At 31.6% G+C, this 18,608-nt stretch overlaps 1 protein-coding gene and 1 long non-coding RNA gene across 2 annotated transcripts in view; both read right to left on the bottom strand.

Annotated features, from left to right (window-relative positions):
- Positions 1–4,249: 4,249 nt before the first annotated feature.
- LOC139499602 (uncharacterized) lies at positions 4,250–5,617 on the bottom strand. Its single transcript, XR_011658222.1, has 2 exons — positions 5,510–5,617; positions 4,250–4,535 (listed from the first exon to the last, which is right to left on the bottom strand). It is a non-coding gene; the product is annotated as an uncharacterized lncRNA (long non-coding RNA).
- A 3,783-nt stretch (positions 5,618–9,400) lies between these two features.
- LOC139499599 (kinesin-like protein KIF13A) overlaps positions 9,401–18,608 on the bottom strand; it is a 162,224-nt gene continuing 153,016 nt past the window's right edge. Inside the window, exons 37-40 of the mRNA XM_071288351.1 lie at positions 17,562–18,540; positions 16,249–16,461; positions 12,836–15,662; positions 9,401–11,710 (exon numbers count right to left, since the gene is read on the bottom strand). Coding sequence (XP_071144452.1) covers positions 15,418–15,662; positions 16,249–16,461; positions 17,562–18,540 — 1,437 coding nt within the window. The 3' untranslated portion in view covers positions 9,401–11,710; positions 12,836–15,417. The remainder of the gene's footprint in view (positions 11,711–12,835; positions 15,663–16,248; positions 16,462–17,561; positions 18,541–18,608) is intronic.

Here is an 18,608-nt window from a genome sequence, read left to right as displayed (position 1 = left end):
ACGCAGAGAGTACATTAGTCTTTGGTATACTGTGGGAGCTAGGAGTTATCCGGAAACGCTATGCACCTATTATGAAAGAATTTCTTAAACAGTGACAAAGTTCAACTATCTCCTAGTAGAGTAAATATTAACAAAAATTCAAACCCTGACGACATGCACCAGGGGTGGTTACAGGAGTTTTAGGTTAGGGGAGGCGGGAAAAAATCGCCGAGTAGAGAGAGGGAAAAATATTTTGAGGTAAAATTTTCAAAATATTCTTTATTAAGCTAATTATAAGGTCAACTCATGCTTTGGAAATTATAAGAGGTGCATGACTGCCACGCCCCCGCCTGAATCCGCCCCTGTGCACACCTTCAATATATGTTCAAACGGTCAGCAAAGTGAAAACTTCCTATCATTCGATTTGTAGGGGGAGTTATCTGGAAACACCATGCACCTCTTTTGCCATACTTATATACTAAAAAGAAAATGTAGAAGTTCAACTTTTTCCCGAAAGAGCAAATATCAATAAAAGTTAAAACCTTGACTCCTTGTAAGAAGTATTGCCCTATAAGATAAGATAAGATAAGATAAGATACGATAAGATAAGATAAGATAAGATAAGATAAGATAAGATAAATAAGATAAGATAAGATAAGATAAGATAAGATAAGATAAGATAAGATAAGATAAGATAAGATACCATAAGATAAGATAAGATCTAATTGAAACAGTCTTACTATTATTGTAAAATTTTAATACATTGTAAGAATGCTTTGGTCTTTTTCCTTCAAAAAGCTCATTTAATAATGAGCACATGTTGGAACACGGCACCCAAAACGAGGTATTCTGTCGAAACAACAGGGACACTTGTAATCTGTAATTGAAAATCCTTCCCCCCCCCTCTTTCAGTACCCCTATAACCGGGTTCACTATGTCTACTGTCGACTTCGTTTGGTCAAAAATCGACTACAAGTATGACTGAAATAAGTACGAAGAATTTCATAGTGACCCTAAAGGAGAAAAAAGAATTTTAGTTTTGAAAGACATAATGTTTTAATAAGTATTTGCACTATTAAGTACATAAAAATAACTAGTTCATATGTTTCAAACCTTTAAACAGTTGAACAACAACATAATTTAAAAGAATAAATTAAATATGAAAGAATATATTTAACATATTAGATTTAAAAGGGAAAAACATAATAATTCATTCTATTACTTTTGAAAACACTATTTGTCAATAAATGCACGCATATCAAACAAGCAAAAAAGAGTTAAACTTATCTATTTAAACTTTAAAATAAACTAGTTAGAAATTTTATATTGTTTCATGGCAAACAGATGATCACAAATTGTTTTTAATTCTCTTTTTTGAAAGGGGATGACATCAGCATGACGGTGTTTGATATACAATGTGCTTAATAGTTTCCACGTTTACGATTTCATAAACTTTTTGACAAAATATCACTAATTTTTCTAATATTTGTAAACTTTTTTGCATTTGCACGTTATGCAACATACATGTTAATACCCTCAATTATTTTGAACTAGGACGATTCAAAGTTGTTTGGCATTAAAGTATGTCGTCTGCATGACACAAACAATGTGTACAGATTTGTCATCTAAATTTCACATAGGGTGACTTAGTATAGTCGTACCGGTATCAATATTGATTTATTTCTGCAATTCCTCAAAATGAATAGAGGACCTTGGCATCTACAGTATCACTCGACTGTCGACACTTGTATTGCGAGAACTCAGTTCGAACCCCGCACAGTACAGGTGCATTCGACTCCAATCTTAATTAATTGACTTTGAATAGGAATGCTAGTTTCAATGCCAATTGTTGGTGGTTTTTTTTTCAAACTGTGAGCCATGATATAGCTGCGAGTTCTCTGAAAGTGATGTTAAACACCAACAATCATTTAATCAATCAATCCAATATCGTCAATAAATAGTAAATTTGATTTTTGAATGAATAAATCAAATACAAAGGCATGTATAACGTATCAAAAAAGGAATGACAAAATAAAAACAAAAACAGTTGTTCAGGTTAAATTGTAAATCATTTTTCTTAAAATGACTTGCATATATAAGTGTTATCTCAATGAATCTCAATACAAATACCACATATGAGCATGGATTAAAATATGTCCATGTTCAAGGTCATTCAAGGTATTCATACAAAATTTAAAACAGGATATTCGTAAAACAAGAAGTGTCGTAAAATGTCACGTATATACGTAATTTGGTTTGTGTTTTATAGTTGCTTCTATACTTCTATGTTCAATCCAAGATAAACTATCAAAGAACAATTATGCTTGTTTAATAAATATAAAAAAAAACACCATCACAAGTCATCTAGATTATAGATATCTCTTCTGCCATGTGAAGAGAAGATAATTTTTACCTATATTTAACGCTTGACTGACTCCATCTTTTATATTCCGAATAGATCTTGATACCGTTATCTATATACAATAATTAAATTTGCTGTTAGGGTGAATCTATAAATAAGAATGTATGGTCATAATGACCACTAAAACTTTGTTATAACGTACGTTATTTTATTAGGCGACATTTTGTCCAAGGTTATGGATGTCTTTCTGATATTGCTTAATATCTTGACCCATATTTTATCAATTTTGTGTTTACATTGTGTCATAAATCAAATGTAATTCGTTTAGTGTGTGTTCACTTGTTTACTTGTTTACTTGTTACTATGTCTTTTGATTTAGTTAAGCCATTTCAATTGATATTTTATAGTGTGTCTTTCTATGTTGTGATATTACTATTGTTTCAGGTAAGGATGAAGTTGGTACCAATTAAAACTTTAAAATCCACTGCATTTGCTTACACCTGTCATAAGTGAGGAATCTTATGTTCAGTGGTTGTCGTTTGTTCATGTGGTTCATAAGTGTTTCTCGTTTTATAAAGATTAGACCTGGGAACAGTTTATCTAACGTTAATATATATGTTCCTGATTAGACCATTAGTTTTCATGTTTCATTGGTTTTTCACTAGTCCTTTTTGGTGTCCTTTATAGATTACTGTTCGATGTGAATCTATTCTCCGTGTTGAAGACCGTACTTTGACCCATAATGGTCAACTTTTATAAATTTAGACTTGTGGAGCTGTCTCCTACCACATTTTTGTTTTGTTTATAAAAGTAGTCAAACAACAAGTTCTGTCGTTTTGACGTAGTATAATATCTTGTTCTGTTCAATGAGTTTTGAGGTAGATTACAGACGTATAAATCAAAAGTAAAAGCCTTTGCTAAAGAAGTAAAAACACCAACAGACAAACAATAGTACTCAGCACATAACATAGAAAACTAGACACTGGGCAACATTAACCCAATAAAAACCTTGGGTGATCTTATGGTCCGAAGGGTAAGCAGATCGTATTCTATATACATATACCTGTTACCTGTCTGATATTTTCGCCAATTCTTAGGGTCACACCAATATGTGATAGAATAAAATTTAGTATGTATACATAACTTATATAATCTGTACTTGTGCTGTAACACCATTATTATACTCAACCAAGTATCTCCGTTATATCGTTAATGTCCGTATGATTGTCACGTAAAATGTATATGTAAATTTGAGATAATGTTTACTGTAAATTTGAGATAATGTTTACTGTAAATTTGAGATAACCTCTGAGGATAACCTATACTGTAAATTTGAGAAAATTAAATGCAATTTTGTATAATGATTGCAATTAGAGAAAAGGATCACAAAGGATAAATTAATTATAACGATGTTATAAATGCTGCAATCCAAAAATAGTAATTAGCATGATACACCTTAATTCTAAACGCAAGATCATTTTGTATGAAACCTTTCTCAACGAATATAAGCAATAAGAACATGACTGGATCAGGCTGAAAAAAAATAAGCACACCTTTTGTATTTGACATGAAAAGAACCGTTCACAGGGCGGATCCAGGATTTAGAAAAGGGGGACGAAGTTTTTAAAGTTTTGGGGACCTTTTAGGGGCTAAAAACATAAAATAAGTGTAATATGCACTTTTTAAACGATTCCTGGCGTGGGGCATACATATTTAGTAGTTACTGTTAAATGTAAGGATTAGACATTTTCGATACTGTATTCTCTCTATTAATTGACTATCATAAAATGATAGTATGGATCCAAAGCTATGAACTGATAAATTTGATGTGGGACTTGTCAATAAAAGATAGACATGGAAAATTCTCGCCGTTTTGGTAGAAAACTGGATAAACAAATACAATGTATATCTGATTCCATAGGTGTTTTTTTATATTCTTGAATAGTTGTGATATATAATAAGAATATGTTTTCTTTCAACGAGTTTCCTCTAATCACGTGGATAAATTCTACACGTATCAACACAGCATCCAAAACGATGTACTCTGTCGGCACAACAGGAACACTTGTAATCTGTTAGTGCAGATCCTCCATAACCTCCAGCAGCAGCCCTAATATGTCTACTGTCAACTTCATGTGGCCCCAAACCGACTACTAGTATAAGGGAAATAACCACGAGGAATTTCATAGTGGACCTTAAGAGAAATAAAAGTCTATTAGTTTTATAAAAGCATACATTGTAAATAAATGCATGCACTGAAAAAGGGTCATGTTAAGAAGATAGAATATAACTAGTGCATTATGTACTGACTCATTAACAGTTGAACAACAACAAATGTGGATGAATAAACTAAATATGAACAAATATAGATTGCACAAAATCATAATTTTCTCCGACTGTTGATGACGTCTTTACACTAAATTCATTGAATGTTAGATGTGTACTGATTCATAATGTAGTCTTAGATGCATGATTTTTTTTTTATTAGTTGTTAAAAGCTTTGAACTAGCTGTCAATAACTGCGTGTACTCCCTGATCTGTACTTATTGTCTTTTTTGCTGTTGTGACATACAAGTATCCGACCACGTTCACTCTGTGCAGTATTTCTATTTGTATCCATCTAGAATGGTTTAAATTTGTTGTCACTAAAGTGAAGCTTGTCAGCAACGAGACACATACACTGCTTGAGTTTGTCAGCTAAATCGGTATATGCGGTCCCAAAACTTGACTGACTATACGCGTAACCATATTGAATCATTATTGCATTTCCACAAAATGCTTTATGGACCTGATCGGTCTACTTGTGAGTTCGTTCCCCGCACGTGGCAGGTTTCCTTATTAAGATCTATTAATGGTTGATGTTTTTTCCAGGCACTTCGGTTTCCTCCATCAACATATCAAGATCAATAAAAAATTAACCACCATGATATCGCTGCGAGTGCTCCGGAAGTGATTTAAAACACCAACGATTATTTAATTAATCAATCATAATACATAGAAATTAATTAGATTTTTTTCAAGTACCAATCCATCATAACCATTTGATAGAAAATGATAAATAGGAATTGATAACGTATCAATAAAAGAATAATTAAAGTAAATATTATTTTGAAAAAACAAAAGCAGTGGTTCATACTAAATTTAACATTATTTTTTCTAATGACTTACATGTTCACTGTTAACACAATGTATCTCAATTCAAATACTTCAGATGAACATTGATCAAATAGGACAATGTTTATGATCAAGGTCATTCAAGGTAATCGCACAAAATTGAACGACGCATTTTAATACAGGATATTCGTAAAATAACAAGTGTTGTAAAATATCACGTATATGTAATGTTGTATGTGACTTACAATAGTTACTAACTATGTTAAATTAAAGACAAACTCTCAAAGAACAATTACGTTTGTTTTATAAATATAAAAAATAACCATCATAAGTCATCTAGATAACTCTTATGCAATGCGAGGAAAGGATAGTTTTGACCTATATTTAACGCTTGACTGACTTAATTAAGTTACTTATATTAAAAAAAAAAAAAAGATCTTGATACTAATTTATATACAATTATTACATTTGCTGTTAACGTGAATCTCCAAATAAAACTGTATGGTTATAATGACTTCTTAACTTTTGAACTAGAGGGCATAATAACATGTACGTTATTTTATTTCACGGCATTTTGCCCAAGGTTATTTTTTTTTAATTTTGTATTTACATTGTGTTATAGATGAAATTTATTCGTTCAGTGTGTGTTCACTTGTTTTTGTTTATATGTCTTTAGATTGAGTGAGGCCATTTTAGTTGATATTTCATATAGTGCCTTTCTATGTTGTGATGTTACATTTTTTCCAGTTAAAGGCGAATGTTGGTATTTATTAAAACGTGTAAACCCGCTGCACTTGTTTGCATCTGTTTTAAGTCAGGGACCGAATGATCAGTGGTTCAGTGTCGTTTGTTGATGTGGTTCATAAGTGTTTATCGTTTTATGTATAAAAGATAAGACCGTTAAATGGTTTTTATGTTTGAATAGTTAAACACTATTCACTTCTTCGAATACTTTATAGCTTGCTGTAAATCGAATATAAAGACAATGTCAATGCTAAAAAAGAAAAAGATCGACAGACAAACAATAGTACACAGCACACAACATAGAAAACTAAAAGACTGGGCAACATGAACCCAATAAAAACCTAGGGTTTGGTCTAGAGGGTAGCTAAATCTTAATCTATATATCTTTAACTTGTCTGATATGTTTGCCCTTTCTTAGAGTCACACCAATATGTGATAGGATAAAACTGAGTATATATGCATAACTTAAATGATCGCTACTAATGTAACACCATTATTATACACAACCAAGTATCTCCATAATATTGTTACTATCCGTATGATTGTCACGTAAAATATATATATGTAAATTTGAGATAACGTATACTGTAAATTTGAGAAAAATAAATGCAATTTTATATAAATTAATCATAATTAGAAATACTGCAATGCAATTATAGCAATTAACATAATACACCAAATTTAAAACGCAAGATCATTTTGCGTGGAACCTTTCTCAAAGAATATAAGCAATAAGACAATGACTGTATCAGGCTGCAAAAAAAAAAAAAATTCACACCTTTTGTATTTGACAAGAACCGTTCATCTAAAAAGAAGACGTATTAAAATAGATATAGGAAGATGTGGTGTGAGTGCCAATGAGACAACTCTCCATACAAATAACAATTTAAAAAGTAAACCATTATAGGTTAAAGTACGGCCTTCAACACGGAGCCTTGGCTCACACCGAACAACAAGCTATAAAGGGCCATTTTAAAAGATTACCAACATTCTTGCATTTGTATGCGTGCAAACTTTTTCTACTTCGACTAATATACTAACTAGTATAATAGTCCCAGGTTTTACTACTTACAGAAGACAAACAATGGACACTAGTCAATGAACAAATAGGTTGAAGCCAAAAAAAAACAAACCTGAATAACCTATCTCCAGAAATCGGATAATAATGGTGGAAATCAAGTGATTTTCTGGTAAATGATAGAAACTGTACTGTATTTTAAAGAAACAACAGTTAAAAAAGGTTGAATATCTCGCATGATTTATTAATGATAGGATTTATGTTGAAAGCCTTAAATATGAAAGTTTGATTACAAGTATCACATAAACTTGATATTAATGATCGATGGAAATGAGGTGAAGGTCACATGAAACCTTCTGGACAAAAACAAACAGCAAACATTGATTTCATGGACAAAATATAGTGGCTATATTGCTGACAGTGTCTGAGAAATAGACCAAACCACAAAGACTAAACATTGTTCAATGAAACATGCCTTACGAGTTCAAGGTCAGCTTGATTCTGTCTGAATTTGGATTGTGATCAAATTTTTGGCATAATATAGGTTTTTGTCACAAAATTAATGTGGTCAAAGATCTAACAAATCTATTGCAGAATACTGTGCAATTGAAGACTTCTTCTTGAAACTTTTCAAAATTTGAAATTTGAAAAAAAAGGAAGCCCTTCAAAAATCGTAACATCCCCCCCCCCCCCCCCCCACTTTTTGAAACCCCCTTGGAGCAATAACCCTTAAAATCAATCCCGTGTTTTCCATTGCAGTATTGAACCTTGTAGTACAATTTCAGAGAGATCCATACAAGTACACATAAGTAATTGTATTGAAACTAGAAAAATGCTTGTTTTGACCCCTTTTTGGCCCTTAATTCCTAAACTTTGGCCCCATAACCCCTAAAATGAATCCAAACCTTCTACTTGTGGTTTTAAACATTGTGATATGATTTCAGAGCAATTGAAATACTTCTACACAAGTTATTATCCTGAAACTAGAAAAATGCTTGTTTTGGGCCCCTTTGGGCCCCTAATTCCTAATCGGTTAGGACCATCATCCACAAAATCAATCCCAACCTTCCTTTTGTGGTATTGAACCTTCTGAAAAAATTTCATGAAGATCTATTTACTTAAACTAAAGTTATTATCCGGAAACCAATGTATCTTAGGACGACGACGACGCAGACGACGATATCATACCATTATACGATCCCAAAATTTTTTTGGGGTCGTATAAAAAACCAGAAAATGCTTATTTTGGCCCTTTTTGGCCCCTAATTCCTAAAATGTTGGGACCAAAACTCCCAAAATCAATCCCAACATTCCTTTTGTGGTCATAAACCTTGTGTTAAAATTTCATAGAATTCTATTCATTTCTACTAAAGTTAGAGTGCGAAAACTAAAAGTATTCGGACGACGACAACGCAGACGACGACGCCAACATGATACCAATATACGACCAAAAATTTTTCAATTTTTGCGGTGGTATAAAAACAAAGATGTGTAATGATTGCCAATTAGACAACTCTCCACCAGAGAACAAATGACACAGAAACTAGCAACTATTATAGGTCACGCAACAGCCTTCAACAATAAGCAAAGCCAATTCCATGTACTCAGCTACAAAAGGCCCCGAATGACAAATGTAAAACAATTCAAACGAGAAAAATTAACAGTCCAATATTTGTACAAATTAAAGATTAAAAAGACACATATTACAGAATAATATGTTACACAAAAACAAACAACAACCACTTGTGGAAACAGGATTCATGACTTTGAGCACATTAACAAGCCCTCGTCTTTAATATGCATGTAAAAATACCATTGAAATTAGACATCAATCCATCAACACATCCTTCTGGAAGACCTGTTCTTTAGGGTTGGTGTTGCTATTGTGAATTTTAATCAAGTTCTCACAGATTTTTACTTTGAAGAATAAATTAATTCAACTTTGTTGACTTCCCCATATTAAAATACATTTAATATACATATAACTCAGAACTTTTGAAAGCCTTTAAAAATATCAATGATGCTTTATCCTATTGTAAATAGCAAGGTTGGTCTGTCTGTCTGCAAGCCTCGCAAGGTCAAGGTCAAGGCAAGCTTTGTATACTAAGATGAATACTTTCGTGTACATATGTTGTAGTGCTTTTACAAGTAGTGGAGGAAAAAAAGTGAACAACTAATATATATCTGATTCCATAAGTATTTTTTATTATGGCTTTTAAAGCAAATTTAAGAGTGTCCTCTAGTGAACAGACAATAAGTGATGATAACATACATGTCATTTAACTTGTCACTTACATAGTGACATAATCATGTGACATAGTATGATCTGGCATAATGTGATGACATAAATGACATACATTAATACAACATACGGTAGAATGCATCCTACCAAGAAAATTATTATCAAATCTGACTTCTAAAATGGATATTTATTGGTCAAAATTTACTATAATGACTTTTTTAAAAATGTTGATGAATTTCAATTTTACTAACCTCGAAATAAATCTTTTAATTTTAGGACACATCTGACCAGCTTTAATTTTTGTCTTATAAATAGGTGCTGGCAGATTGTTACTTCAGTTGTGGAAAATTGTAAATATATTTTATTATTTATCTTTAGTTCATGTAGTGCAAAAATGAAAATCCATCATTTTAAAATACAATTTTTGTTTTTAGTTAAGATTATTCTACTTATCTTCATACATGGCAAACCAGACAACTTTTGCCTTATAAACATCAATAATTGATCAAAATGTCACTTTAATTTACTAAATTCCTAATTTAACCTCATTTCTATTCTTAAATCCAATTATTCTTTTAACTGTTTAAACAGGCAAAAATAACACATGAAATATTTGTAACTGTATTATTTCTCATGAAACATAGTCACATGACCTACACATTATATGACATAGCAACCAGTCACATGACACAGTAACACATAGCAACCAGTCACATGACTCACAGAACACATGACATAGTAACACATAGCAACCACTAACAAAGACAATAACAGTAATACAGATTTGATTAGTGTTAAATGAAATACATTGTGCTACGGCAGTGCAAAAGAATCACAAATTTAATGAATACTTAAAATGTTAACAAACAAGACAATTTACAAGTTAATTAAAAAGTAAAACTCATCTCTCTTTAATATGTTCCATTTCAAAAATATAGATATGAAATGCTTATTACTAGATTTATTTCCCTTGACTGGGCGGGGTTTAAGAAGTTCGCTTATTTAAGACCAGTCCATCTATAGACAGGAGTTTTGGGATAAACTCATCAATGAAGTGTCTAAATATTCCTCCCTTAACATATACACTCAGATCTGTTGTATAATTATGCGTTTGGTAACACTAGTAGGTGATTAGAATTCAATAATAGTTATAACGGCAATCATCCTTATCCCACACATCTTCAAATAGACTGTCATTTTACAAATTAAAACATAAGCTCCGCCCGATCAGTTGAAATAACATTGGTAATACAATGAAACAACTCCACCTAAGACCAAATGACAATTAATTCAAGGTCATTCAATTATACAGGGAACCCTATTCATGCCTGTCTACAATAGAAAAAGGTTTATGGTTTCTGGTCTGTCACTGTGTTTCTTTTCCAATTGTCTGTGGTTAGATTATTCAAGTCTGTCTTATCAAATTATTAGTCTGGTATCTTTGATGAGGTTTTTTTAAGTTGGAAGTTCATGATTTTTAATAATTTTTCCTTTGCTATTTAGCTGTTTTTTTTGCATTTTCTCAAAATATTTAATCTGAAAAAAGTAGTTTGATAACGTCTGGTATATAGTTGTAAATTTAACACATAGGGAAACATTATTAAACAGTGATGAATTTTACTTATTATTTCCCTTGTTGACCTCAGAGTTATCTCCCATACCATGATCAACATATAACAGCTTTAACAATGTAAAGATGTGACTATACAAAGCAAAAAACAAATATATAACACAGAGCTTGCTTTTTACCACAACAAATATGTGCAGTGAAAATCTCAAAGTTGTCAACATCAATTAAAGCTTATTTTACTCAGAATTTCTTCATTTGTTCCCAAAAAAATGATCAATTTCAGAATAACTTATTGAAACTATATATCAATGAAGCAAAATATTCATTTTTTGTTCCATTTCAGAAAAAATCATCTTTTTTTAAATCTGCTCCTCTTAAATTGGTTTGTGATAATATTCTAATGAGTTAAAGTTAAAATACAATATACTTTTTGATGCTTGTAGATAACGAGATCATTGATAAATTTTATACATATTTAATATAGAATTCAGTTCTTCAAAAGAGATCTTGAGAAATTTCACTGCACTACACAACTGTAATTAAGTGTAAATTGTCCGATTTCATCCGACAAAAATTTATACGATATAAACAATAAATATTTCTGTTTCTGATATACACAACAATAAAGTATCACATTTACATAAAGATACAATTTATTTACAAAATAACAACAACAAGAGGCTGTCACAACGACAGCAAACCGGATTTATTAATATTTATTTGTGTCCTGGCAATATCACAAGAACCATTACTGATGAATGGTGAAAGTGAAAATCGTCAATATCAAATTTGACCTCCATTTTGTCATCAGTATCAACATCTTAAAATTTGAAAAGCTTAGATTGAATGGTTCATGAGTAAATGCAACAACGTGAATGGAAACGCCATTTCACAATCTTTCAAGAACCATAACTCCTGAATGGTAAAAGTCAAAATCGTCATTATTGAACTTGACCTCTAATTTGCCATCAGTAACAACATATAAAAATTTCAAAAGCTTTGGTTGAATGGTTCATGAGAAAATGCACGGACACGACTGGAAACACCATTTTTCAATCTTTCAAGAACCATAACTCCTGAACGGTAAAAGTCAAAATCGTCATTATTGAACTTGACCTCTATTTTGTCATCAGTAACAACATATTAAAATTTGGGAAGCTTTGGTAAAACAGTTCATGTGTAAATGCACGAACACGACTGGAAACACCATTTTTCAATCTTTCAAGAACCATAACTCCTGAACGGTAAAAGTCAAAATCGTCATTATTAAACTTGACCTCCATTTTGTCATCAGTAACAACATATTAAAATTTGGGAAGCTTAGGTAGAACAGTTCATGCGTAAATGCACGGACACGACTGGAAACTCCATTTTTCAATCTTTCAAGAACCATAACTCCTGAACGGTACAAGTCAAAATCGCCATTATTGGACATGATCTCCATTTTGTCATCAGTAACAACATATTAAAATTTGGAAAGCTTAGGAAGAAAAGTTCATGCGTAAATGCAGGGACACGACTGGAAACTCCATTTTTCAATCTTTCAAGAACCATAACTCCTGAACGGTAAAAGTCAAAATCGCCATTATTGAACTTGACCTTCATTTAGTTGTCAGTAACAACATATTAAAATTTTAAAACCTTTGGTTGAACGGTTCATGAGTTAATGCACGGACAACATTTGATTCCCGCCCGCCCGCCCGACCGACCGACCGCCCGCCCGACCGCCCGCCCGACCGCCCGCCCGCCGTACATCCCCAAATCAATAACCGACATTTTTGTCACAAAAATCCGGTTAAAAATTACAGGAATGTACAAATATGTCTGATAAAAATCGAGAAAATCTCAGTAACATTATGAAAAGTTCTGTATAAATATTGCACGAAACAAGATATTGAAACCTGTATTGACAGAGGCTGTTTGCCGAGGTTAATATGGTTTCACCAATATTATCTAGCTTATAAGTAAATATTTGATAAAATCATCAAAAGACATACTTTTAGATTTTTAGTACATTTATTATTAGAAGCCTGGATTAAAAATAAAGTTAACTTACTCATTTTGTTATTTTAGAATGTTTTTAGGTAATTGTCTTACTTTAAATGGTCTTGTCACAAAAGACTTTATGATTTAGGCTTTTGAGAATTCTTCCTTTAAAAGATGTTATATGAATTTATATTGCCTTCTTTTGTAACCTTGCAGCACTATATTCTGTGGGCGTATCTTATTCTGTGGGACGTATCAAACAAACTACTTTCTAAATTCAGTTCAAATAATCCTATTAAATTCTTGGTTGTCGAAAATGAAATATTTACCAAGAAGTTTCAATTATATGTTACATCTGTTCACTTGAAATCTTTGACATTATATAATAATTCTCAATCATCAAACTTTCAACATGGTTGATATATTCATTTCTCACTGGAAGACAATTTTACATTTACAAGTAATAATAGTAAAACCTGATCATGAAAACGTTTAATAACTAGGTCAAATGCTGTTAAACAGCTTTACATCTGCACTGAATATTGGATATAACTTAAGCTTAGTATTTTAGATATTTGAGATGAAATGTTCAGAGCCAAAAATTTAAAACAAATTACTGAGATGAAATAATTTCTGTGTCCACTTTTAGACGCTATCTTGCAATGTCTAATGATTTTGATTTGAGATCTGCAAACCATATGTGATGTTCTCAGACTAGGCATTTGGTTACCTTTTCTGTAATGACATGATTGCAAAATCAGAGTATTGCATGAAAATTTGACATCATAATTAATTTTGATAAATAAATCACTTCAAAAGTTGATTATAAAAATAAAATGGTCAGAAAAAGCACATTTATGTAGAAAATGTTCTGATTGATTTGGAACCTTCATAATTTATAATTTTATGATGAATTTTCAGGTTATAAAAGTATCATATAGAGAAACAAACACTGAGGAAGAGATATTTTTATTTGTTAAACAAAATAGCTATCTAATTAGACTTTGATCAGTCTTAGTAAAACACTTCTATATTAATATTACCTAAAATTATAATTTTTGGCATTTTGACATTTGAGCGATGACAATTTTTATCAAGTTCTATAATACTGTATTATCTTGTTGAAAATTTATGATTTAAAATCTATGTTTTCAAAAATAAACCTAAAGTTTCTATTCTACAACTTGTATGTGATACTGTTCAGATTTAATGCACTATACAATTCTACTTCTTTAAAATTTATGATGATGAAATATCATTTGATCCTAGTAAATCCAGCTGATCTTTATTTGAATCACCACATTATATAAGACAAGCCTCAATATTTTCCCCCCAAATAGTACTTCACATTTTTTCCTTTCAGAAGGGAATATCAGTAGACAGTGTATTCCAATTATAATCTATCTTTAAATATATAGTAACCATATTTGTCCCCAAATTTTGCAAACATATTTTCTTTTTGAGCCAGATTGAATTTGTTCTGTGGAATTTTTAATTTTTGAGCCAGATTAAATTTGTTCTGTGGAATTTTTAAAAATACATCTTGCTTTTGATAAATTTCATGAACACCAAATTTTGTGTACAAGCGTAAGATCTCATACAAGTTGGTTTTTTTTTACATACATGTTCTATTAATGCCCTAATTATACCCACCAAGCTAAGGTCTATAGATGCCCTAATTACACCTATACCCTATAGGTCTACTTGATTCACAATTTATATGGAAGGAAATATAGACAACATATATGGCATCGATTTCTATCAGACTGCTAAAAATAAATCACAGAATTTTTATCTAAAAATAGATATTAACTGATACTAGTTACTATAAATAGATATAAAATTCAGTCATATGACAAATACTGGAATGCACAGATCTTTCTATTATTTCAATTGATAGAAAATATTCACTGTCGAGGAAAATATCAATTCAAGTAACATAATTTTTTTCTCTTGGGTTGGACTTGTTTTTGGTTAGTTTATAAAAAATAGTGATTGGTTGAAAAACAAGGATAAAATGATAAACATTACTTCTATGCTCCAATATTTCAAATACAATCTCCCCTGTTTAATATTTATTATGTAAATTAATAAGATGCATGTACTTTGTTACAGTATACAAATTAGTTTTTGTGATTTTATCAAGTTGACAAATATTTCAAATGTAATTGTTCCATAGTATGTCAAACTAAGACCTTTTTAAAAAAAATACAACAGTAGATCCATAAAGGGCTAAGCCCGAATCAATATCGTGAAAATAAGTTGGATTACATCATTTCATAAATGTAAGTTTTATTGATACAATAATTGTCCTATCTCAAGTTAAAAATTTATAAAGTACAATACTCATCTGTGCAAAATACCACAATTTGTCAAAGACTGAACATAAAAGCCTATTTTTCTCATAATTTCTTCTTAGCACTACTTGATGCGGTTCCTTTTATAAAGTTTCCAGAATTGCCTGTTTTGGTTTGGTTAGCAGGAGATCTGTTTACAATATTTCCAGCACGTTTTGAGTCGGTGCTCGCACGTTTACGAGATCCTCTTCTTTTCTTATCCAGAATTAGTTTATCATGTCGTACAAAAATCCCATGTCTTGACCTGCACTTAAAGTAGCGAATTCCATTCACAGACCCGTCATTTTTTCCTAAAAAAAAAATTGTTTGATAAATTAAAGTAGCGAATTCCATTCACAGACCCGTCATTTTTTCCTGAAAAAAAATTGATTGATAAATCCAAATTACAATGATAATGGTATGAAAGTTTTTCAATATAAGTTGTTTTTGTTTTTAAAAATTTGCGTACGTTACTTGAACATGATAAATTCAATTTGAAATTAGAAATATAATTCATTTACAAGTAAATGTTCTATATATCTAAGTATGATTGAACAAAAATTCTTTAAATCAACTAATATTCAATAGACTGTACACAACTAGTGGAAAATAATAAATTATCTTTAAATTTCATTCCGAAAAAAAAAAGTTTATCTATCTCCATTCATAGAGTTCCTGACTTTTTTGTGAATTTAAAGAGTAACAGGTGTATAAATTCTATAAAAACATTGAAGTAAGTTGTAAACCTAGAAAAAATCCCACAAGTTTTTTAATATTGCTAAAACTTGATGTTAGAAGGGCACATATGATGATCAATGATTCTTGTGTTTAATTAGTTTTATTTATCTTGCTTAATTTTATCTAAATAAGTTACCATTGTTACCACTAAATAACTACCTTCTGGTAAATCTAATTCTACCCCGACCCAAGGTCCAGCAGCGAACTCCACTGGTCCCACAAATTGTACAACTCCAGTTTTCTGTGGACCTTTGGATGGTGTGACAATCACACTTTCACCGATGATAATCCATGCTGGCACAGGTACTTCTGATAATCTATCTAAATCTGCCCGACTACCAAAGGAGCAGGTGCTTAAGGAATCATCATGTTCTACAAGATAAAATAAATCATAAAATGTTAGTTATAATTGGTCGCTCTGATCCCAGTGGCAAATAATTCCATGAAAGTTGACTGCATAAAAATTCAACAATCGGATCCTGCTCCTTAAAAGTTGTAGATTGTATTTTGTGATATCTTAATATTTTTTGTTGCTGTCTTTTTTGTTGTTGCTCTCAATCATTTTAGATGTTTGTTTTTCCAAACTATAAGATTGAAGCAGGAGAACATTTACAGTTGTTGCATGACTGTCAGTTTGCAAAGAACTTTGCTCAAAACCAGTGCAAAGCAGTTTCAAACTTGCAAAGATTGAGTGAGTTTTTGCTCTATGTGGAATGCCTCGCTATGACTTTTGAGATGAAAATCAGCAAAAAATGTCAAATAAATGCGCTGTTCATTTGCTTTTTGTTCATGTTGTTTTTCCTGTGCCTATTCTGATATTGTCTCATAAATGGTTACCCCATATCCTTTCTTTTGTATTACTTTTATAGGAACAATTGATCTGGACCAGGAATATCTTCTTGTAAAGGGCATTGCTTCACAATCTGTGAATATCAACTAAGGAAGCTTTTAAAAGATTGAACTTTAAGATAAAAACAAATAAATTTGTTACATATGTACATCATGGATCATTTTAAACAAACAAGTTTTACCCAAAACATATCCACAATTCTAACAAAATGCAGAAGATGAACAATCACAATCAGGTCAATCAAACACACATGAATCTCTTCAGCATTTTGTCATTTAAACTGTATAACCAAAAAATAATATGTGTGTATCCTATTACATCTTGGAAAAAAATTGGGTAGGTAGGTAGGGATTCTTTTTTATTTCATCTTTTTTTTTTTACATTGAGTCTATGGGAGGGAAATTCTGACTTTAACAGTGCTTATTGAAAAATGACCAAGAAAAAACCCATTAGGGTAGGCTATTTTTTTTTAGCTTAAAAAATAGGGAGGGTAGGGTGTAAGATAACACACATATTTTTTCATTTGGCATAACATTGTCTGTACTAACATGACTTTGACTATTTTGCCCCTATTTTTTACTCTTTTTATAAAAAATCACCAATATATCATTATAATCCTTACCTATATCTTCTTCATCAGACATATGTAATTGTAGACTATTTCTCTTCATACTTTCTTCTATAACACTTTGATCTACCGGCAGTACACAAGATAAAGGTCGCTGTGGACGTTTAATCACACCTTTTGTCTTTTCCAAAGTACTAGGAGGTGTGAAGCTCTTGTTTGAAAGTAATTTTTCAGTAGTTTTATTTTTAGCAGATTTTTCATCGTTTTCTTCTGCAATAAACAATTCAATTTCCGAGCCATTATTTTTGTCTTCCTGAATATCTTCTTCTTCTTCATCAAAACCTAATTTTTCTAGTTCTTCCATGGCAGTTTCACTATAAGGATCTACTGCATCGACAGTTTTATTTCCTATTGCACGAGCACCCGTAAGTTTTGATTCCGCATTGGATTCAGCACCCTTTGAGGTTTCCGTAGAACTAATGTCCATGTTATAACTCTCCCCGTTCTCTACAGTCTCTAACTTCTCTTGTGATAAAACGGTTTTATTGGAATCTGAATCAGAAGCTTCCATTACATTAGTACTGTTACATTCAGGTGAACGTTCATCTGACTCAGAATGACAAACATCAGAAACACCTTGTTGGTCTTCATCACTTTCACTACTTTGTTCAATACTGCCTTTCTGACTCCCTCTAGAGTCTTTATGGCCTTCATTGTTATCTTCCATACTTCTTAAACTTAACGAATCTTCTGATGACAAAGTCAACATGGAAACTGCCTGTGACCCGTAACCACTGGAAACTAAACTTGGAGTAAAATTCTTCCCTTGGATCTCTGCTAAACTGTCATTTGTAGAAGAATGAGGAATTTCCTGGGCTGTTGAATTCATTGGATTTTCGTCAGGTTGTGGTTGTTGACTTTGATAAGATTCAAAGTCTTGGAAATCATCAGAGCTAACACTATTAGGCTCTGGCTCTATGACAGATTGGAACTTTCTCCTTTGAATGTCAGCAATGTCAGCTTCATCAAATTCCTACAAATAAACAGAAGATTTTTCACTGAACTAACTAGTATTTTATTTAGGGGCCAGCTGAGGCCCAT

This window comes from Mytilus edulis, chromosome 12, assembly GCF_963676685.1.
Source record: "Mytilus edulis chromosome 12, xbMytEdul2.2, whole genome shotgun sequence".
Lineage (NCBI taxonomy): Eukaryota > Metazoa > Mollusca > Bivalvia > Mytilida > Mytilidae > Mytilus > Mytilus edulis.
This window is presented reverse-complemented; position numbering and strand designations above follow the sequence as displayed.